General features: G+C 25.2%; 4 protein-coding genes across 4 annotated transcripts; all 4 read left to right on the forward strand.

Moving 5' to 3' along the window:
- Positions 1–2,010: 2,010 nt before the first annotated feature.
- Positions 2,011–2,637, forward strand: EIN_323550 (hypothetical protein; the record flags this gene model as incomplete). The annotated part of the gene is made up of 3 exons (XM_004256035.1): positions 2,011–2,184; positions 2,259–2,462; positions 2,512–2,637. The coding sequence occupies 3 exons, from the start codon at positions 2,011–2,013 to the stop codon at positions 2,635–2,637; spliced, it is 504 nt and encodes a 167-aa protein (XP_004256083.1).
- A 67-nt stretch (positions 2,638–2,704) lies between these two features.
- Positions 2,705–3,046, forward strand: EIN_323560 (hypothetical protein; the record flags this gene model as incomplete). Its single annotated transcript, XM_004256036.1, has 1 exon — positions 2,705–3,046. The coding sequence occupies one exon, from the start codon at positions 2,705–2,707 to the stop codon at positions 3,044–3,046; it is 342 nt and encodes a 113-aa protein (XP_004256084.1).
- A 128-nt stretch (positions 3,047–3,174) lies between these two features.
- Positions 3,175–4,204, forward strand: EIN_323570 (hypothetical protein; the record flags this gene model as incomplete). The annotated part of the gene is made up of 3 exons (XM_004256037.1): positions 3,175–3,598; positions 3,992–4,071; positions 4,109–4,204. 3 exons carry the CDS (start codon positions 3,175–3,177, stop codon positions 4,202–4,204), a joined length of 600 nt encoding a protein of 199 aa, XP_004256085.1.
- Positions 4,205–4,896: 692 nt separating this feature from the next.
- Positions 4,897–5,274, forward strand: EIN_323580 (hypothetical protein; the record flags this gene model as incomplete). The annotated part of the gene is made up of 1 exon (XM_004256038.1): positions 4,897–5,274. One exon carries the CDS (start codon positions 4,897–4,899, stop codon positions 5,272–5,274), a length of 378 nt encoding a protein of 125 aa, XP_004256086.1.
- Between the last annotated feature and the right edge of the window lie 1,992 nt (positions 5,275–7,266).

Consider the following 7,266-nt stretch of genomic DNA (forward strand, 5'->3'; position numbering starts at 1 on the left):
TGATAATTTTATTTTTTCTTTTCTTAAATGAGCACTACACAAGAATACTTAAAAAGAATTTCCACAAATTTATTAAAACTTATTCCGAAGAAGAAATTTTGGATTGTTTCAGAATTAAAGATGGAATTATTAAAGCAGCATCTACTAAAATTTTAAATAGAGAATGTAGAAAAGAATTATTGAAAATGAATATCGAATCTAGAAATGTTTATCTTGATTATAAAGAAAAATTAGAACAACGCGTAGCAGTAACTTTAGAACAACCATTTTTAAGAATTGTGTTTGATAAATTAAATAAAACTGATAAACAAATTTTTGGATTAATTAATAAGAAAGCAACATTAATTAAAGATTTAGATGATGAAAAGAACTTAATAAAAAGAATTTAGAATGGGCTTTAAAACATAATACCGAAATAGATGATGAAGTAATATCTCAAGAATATTATAATTATCTAATGATCAACTTAAGAATGGAAGAGAAAACAAATACATGATTAATAATTATGATAATATCAAAAATAATTTAGAATAGAGTTTAAACAATAATATTGAACAAATAGATGAAGATGAAAACAGAGATCAAATTTATGATGAATACGAACCATACAAACGATCAATAAATGATAATGAATATAAAACAGAAGGTGTAACATATGAAGTAGATAATAATAAAATTCATGCTGATCTTTATTGTGGATTTGAAGAAAAATAAGAGAATTGGTATGATTAGACAGTTCTTTAATCAATTAATTGAAAAACTGGATTCAACAGCAAATTTAGTTTATAAATATAGAATTACTGATACCACTTGGAAAACATATATGTTAAATTCTAAAGAAAATATAGATGAATTTCTTAATCAATATCAAACGAAACTCTTGGTTTATATAATCAATCTGAAATTGAAAACAGTTTTGATTCTGCATTTTATGTTCAGCATGAAGTTCCAGAACCGTTTTTTATTACAGAATTAATAATTGAAGAATATGATTATAAAAATGAAATTAATGAATATCGAAATAATGGTGCAGCATTCTTTGCTTATCATTATACAGAAAAATATAAATGTTTCTCTAAATATTCAAAAACAGCACAAATATTTGATTCTCTTGGTGTTGAAAACAAAGTAAGACCAGAATTAAACACAAATTGTTAAATATATGCTCTACAACAAGCTGAAATAGATGAGAAAATTATTGATTTATACCAATTAATATTGTTCATTGTTATTCAAGATATCAGAAAATTAAATTGATAGATGAAGTTTCAAAATCATGTAATATTAGAATTCAAATAAAACGTGAAGAATTAAAGCGTAAAGATCATGCTAATACAATAATGAAATATATAAGATCAGATGAAGAAGAAGCTACTGAAATTTATGTATGTATTTATTCGGAGATTCAAATATGAGGGGTGATCATTATTTCTTAGACATTGATATTCCTATTACTCCATTTTATCTTAAGAATAGAGTTGAAATGAATAAATGGGCATTAAAACACAACAAACCAATTGAATCTATGTTTAATAAACAAAGTAAGAAAGGAAATTCATATTTAATCAATCCAGGAGCTAAATTTACAAAAAATTATCAGAACTTATTTTATATATTAGAGATAATAATGGTTTTAAACCATATTCACTTAGCTATGTGCTTCATTTACCATCAGATTTATCTGATTATGTCAAACAATCAATCGAATCATTGGATTATCTAGATTTCGAAGTTAAATCAATAACAATGGAAAAAACTAATAAAAAATCTAAGTCCAAAAACTATATTTACTATTATGCAGATTTCGAAGCTAGCACACAAAAAATTCATAAAGCATATTGTGTTGCTTATTCTAAACGAAATTCATCTCAAATTTTATGTAAATACGGAAATGAATGTGTAGAAGACTTCTTATCTGATTTAGATAATAATTCTGTTGTTTTCTTTCATAATTTGAAATATTATTCGTGTTTTTAGCAAAATAAGGAATTGAGACATGTATTAAGAAAGATGAAAAACTATGAAAATGAAACTAAATTATCACGAAAAAAAATTGTTTTGAAAGATAGTTATTCAATGATTTCAAATAAGTTATCAGATTTTCCTAAAATATTTGATTTATCTAATATTCAAAAAGAGTTATATATTTATAATTACTACAACGCAGATAGAATTCAAAATAATGTTGGAATAATTTCAGAAGCTGGTGAATATGAATATCAAAAATGGAATAAAAACAATATGAATTATTTAAAGAGAATATATCTAAAATCAATAATTGTTTAGTGGATAACAACAAGTTCGACATGAGATTATATTGTAAATTCTATTGTTGTCAAGACGTTAGAATATTGAAAGAAGGTCATACCAAATTCAGAAATAATAATTTGAAAAGTTTAAATATAGATGTTGACAACTTTATTATTATATCTGCTTTAGCTAATCACTATTTTAAATTAAATGTTTACACATAAATTCCAAACTTAATGCAATATTCTGGGAGAGTTAGAGAATTTATACATGGTGCAGTATATGGAGGTAGAAATATGTGTAGAGATAATACAAAACATCATGTTACTAAAGATTTATATGATTATGACGCATGCTCGTTATATCCTAGCGCTATACATAGGTTAAACTAGCAACTGGAAAACCCATAGTAATACCACAAGAAACCTGTAATAAAACTATATTAAACCACTTAATGTTAGAACAACAATTAGAACCAACAAATGAACGTTATATATCAGCATTTATTGTAGATATAGAAATAAGCAAGGTTAACAAACATTTACACTTCCCAAATATAACTAAGAAAGATAATAAAGGTAATCATAATGTTAATGAATTTTGTACAATGAGAGTAGATAATGTTATGCTTGAAAACATGATTAAATTTCAACAAATAGAGTTTAATATTATTAGAGGATATTATTGGACTGGATGTAAATCTAATATGTTTAGTAACGAGATTGAAAAGATATACAATTTAAGATATCAACTTAAAAAGAAGGTAATCCATTACAAAACAATTATAAATTATTGATGAATTCATCATATGGTAAAACGAATCAAAAACCAATTAAAATTGAATTGATTTACAAATATATCAATAATAAAGGAAAATTTGATTAAGATAGATATCTTAAAAAGAACTTTACATTAGTTAAATCTATGTATGACATATCAGATAATAATAGATGTTCCGAAACAAATAAACCATTTGATGACTTCTATGTTCCAAATCTTATTGGTGTACATATATTAAGTATGAGTAAGAGAATAATGAATGAAGTAATGTGTTTAGCAGAAGATTTAAATATAGATATATATTATCAAGATACTGATTCAATGCATATAGACAAAAATAAGATAGAACTATTAGAACAAAAATATAAAGAAATATATGGAAAAACATTAAGAGGAAGTAAATTAGAACAATTCCATCCAAATTTTGATGAATTATCTGGATATGTATATTCAAAAGAATCTTACTTCTTAGGTAAGAAAGCTTATATAGATGTATTAACGAATGAAAAACAAAAACATGCTTTACATATGAAAATGAAAGGAATTCCAAACAATTTATTGGAAAATTGTTTGGAATAACGAAAATTCAATTGAATTATATATGAAACTTTACGCGGGAGAATCTTATACATTTAACTTACTCGAATTAAAACCTAGTTTCGAATTTAGTAAGACATTTGATATTAAAACAAGAGAGAACTTTACTAAAAAAATCCAATTCTAAATGAAGACAACTTATTCGTAACCAATTATTTTATAGACTTTTATATGTTCCCAGCATATATTAGTCTATTTTTGGTTTAAAATCATTTAAAATTATTTGAGATTATTTTATAAAAATAAAAATTTAAAATAATTAATTTGAAATAATCTTAGAAAGTGTGACAACATCTAATAATATTAGAAGATCTAAGAAATACTAAAAAAATATAATATAATATGAGAGATTATACAAATTGAGATATAAATTCATCAAAATCTTTACATTCAGATTCTGATTTAAATTCCTCATCCTTCAGCACGCGTTTTTTTTGTTTACATGTTTTATACAATTATTATTTTCATGATATTTTTTTAGTGGTTTATTACTAAATGTCATTCCTTTATGATTATTATCTTTGATACTATATCTAACCCAATCGTCACCATATTTACTAACTCTAGGTTTGATTAATTTGACAGTGTCGTCCTTAATTTGAAATAATTCCTTATATTCAACTCTATAGTATAAATCAACTTCGTGATTGATTATCTCTGTAATATGAACACATTTCTTTTTAATAGCTTTAATAATACGTTCCATGGTAGTTGTCATTTTAGACTTACAAAAAATTAAATTATCACTTTAAAATAATAACCATAAAATATTTAAATCTAAATAACGGAGCGAAGCGACGAAATCGTGAAGATTGAGGATTCCCGAAGGGTGTCCGAAATCGCACGATTTATATACTATTATTTTGAGAACTTCTGCTACTTAATGAAAAACACACTCAACGAGCAAATTGCAGCAAAGCTCTCACCATATGACAAGGCGGCAATTGAAGCAACAATTGATATACTCAACAAAAATATATTGAGTCGGATGACAATATATACATTATTTGTACATAAATACCAATTTTTTTACTGTCACACTTCTATAATTTAATATTTAATAATAAATATATTATAATCATTGGTGTGTTATTAATTATTAAACCTAATCAACTCAAAAACGACATCTTTTATAATCAAATAAAGACTGATTTACATTTCTTTGAAGAACGTGATTTACTTGGAGAACCTGTCATATACAAAGGATTTGTTTTTGGAAAAAACAACGAGAAATATTACAAATGCACCAAATACCCGGCAAGTATTGTCATGGATGCACGTGTAGGAAAAATGTTGGGGTGGCCAAAGAAACAAAACCACGTAACTACACATTACATTAAAAATATCACACTGGAAAATTCAAGAGAGTATTCGACAACAAAAATAACTGAAAAGATAGCTATTGACCAAATGTGCCACGACTTGGTCGCTAATCTACTGAAGCGGACATCAGTAGTAGTAAGGAATCATCCGGATGTTACGAAGAAAACAAGTCAACAAATCACCAAATTGAAGTTCAACTACAAAGAGAGATTAATGATTCCTCAATCAATAGATCAATTGTATGGCTTAAACTGTTTACTTATAACGGCATTTGAAGTTGGTGAAGCCACATTTTTGGATTGGTATCCAGATTGTTCCTGTTGAGTGAATCTGACTTGGTTTTGGTGTTATAACGTTTAAAATTGTAAACTCATATGGTCAATTATACATATCTCATTCATCAACAACTTCGCGTCCTCTTGCATTTTTATAAAAATGCCCAGAAAGACGAAAGCAAATTTTGCAGAAGCATTACTATGGTTTAAAATTTGGCCAAACAACGTGGGCTTGTGATTTTTAATAAATACAAAATCTTTATTAGCGACTCTGAAATGGCTACAATAAAATGTCTGGACATCTTTTTTTCTATTGTTGAATTTAATGATTGTTTTTTATTTTTCTTAATTTTTTTGAGAAAAATCAGAGGAAGTGCGATTGAGTGTAGTCGTTACTATAATAATAACATTGATTTAAAATATTTATTATGCGGATAATTTGTAGTGCACTTTTTCCTGTACCGTTTCTCAACCTTAATCCTTTCAACTATTTATTCGAAAAAATTGAATTTATAACACCAGAGTCCCCACTCATTACCTCAAGTTGTTTAAAACTTACTTGACAAACACATATTTTTGAAACGAAATACAACCTCCAAAATTTGAAAAATAAAAATAATGTTGTTTTGGGAAATCTACGTGAACCGACAATATTTTTGAAAGTTCATATCCAATTTTTGGATTTCAAAATACACAAGAAGAAGGTCGACTTCGTAGTTTTGGTTGACTTGATAACGTTCGTACTTGAAAGTGATCGTAAAAAAATGAACTCAAAGTACATGCTGAAAAATGAACATCTCCTATTGTTAATCATATACTCAAAATAAAAACAATTTTATTTTTAAAAAATAAACTTTCAGTCGTTAATTTTTTGGATCGAGTTTCGAAAATATTGAAATTAAAATCGATTCAACAATGTTCAGAATATATACTCAAAAAATAAATCGAGAATGTTTTTAAAAAATAACGAAAAAGCAAACTTATTAAGGATACTAGTAAATTACGGATCGGTACAATTGATGAATATGACTATACTTCAATGTTTAATATACACATCACAACTTTAAACAAGTCTAACTTTATTGCTGCAGAATTTGAAGAACACAATTGGACAATAACAGATACATCATCAAACCAGGCTAACTACTAACTATAATAATAATTAAAATAATACTTTATAAGTAAAGTATTATAAAATATAGTTTTTTGTATTTAATTATCATAACCCTGAAAAATTGAATATTTATATATCTAATTTTTAAAATTTTAACAACTTTATTGATGCAACAACTTCATATATCGCAAAATGCATAAAGTTAATATCGTTCTTGCGACAAAACTCAAGACATTATGACTTATATTGAGTTTTTATTATTATTTTTGTTTTAAAATATATTAACAAAAATATATTAAAATAATTTATAACATATAGTTTAATAATTCGTTTTATAAATTTTGTAATTTCATTTTTTTACAATTATAATAATTGGAATTATAATTTATAAAAGATGCCCATTTACAATAATTTAAATACTAACATTAATTGCTTTTTGTGTCTATTTTGTTGAGCCAATTTCAATGGCTTCACCAATTTTAATTTTTGGAAATACAAAATTGATTTTTAACAATTTTGAGTATTCAAATTGTCATAAACTTTTGTCAGCAGTACTTTTCTATATAATTATATTATTATTCTATTATACCAGAATCACATAGTTGTAATACAAAAGTAGTGTTATAATGCAAAAACTCTACTGATATTTTCCAGTTTAATTATGTAAATATTTATTTTACAAAGTTTTATCGTCAAATTCAACTAATTTATTATATATTGGCTCAATTTCTATAACATTTTCCATCATCATGACCAAATTATGAGCAATTTTGTTATAAAGTATTTATAATATCTCATCATAAGATAAACGTAACTCATTTTTACACTTGATGATTTATTTCAGAAACAAATATACTGTCATTTAAAAGTGTTTTTGACTCGCTTCCTGTACTTTATATTTTGCATATTTTTTATCTTTGAACCACT

The sequence above is a fragment of the Entamoeba invadens genome, assembly GCF_000330505.1.
Source record: "Entamoeba invadens IP1 unplaced genomic scaffold scaff_1105074725063, whole genome shotgun sequence".
NCBI classification, from domain to species: domain Eukaryota; phylum Evosea; order Mastigamoebida; family Endamoebidae; genus Entamoeba; species Entamoeba invadens.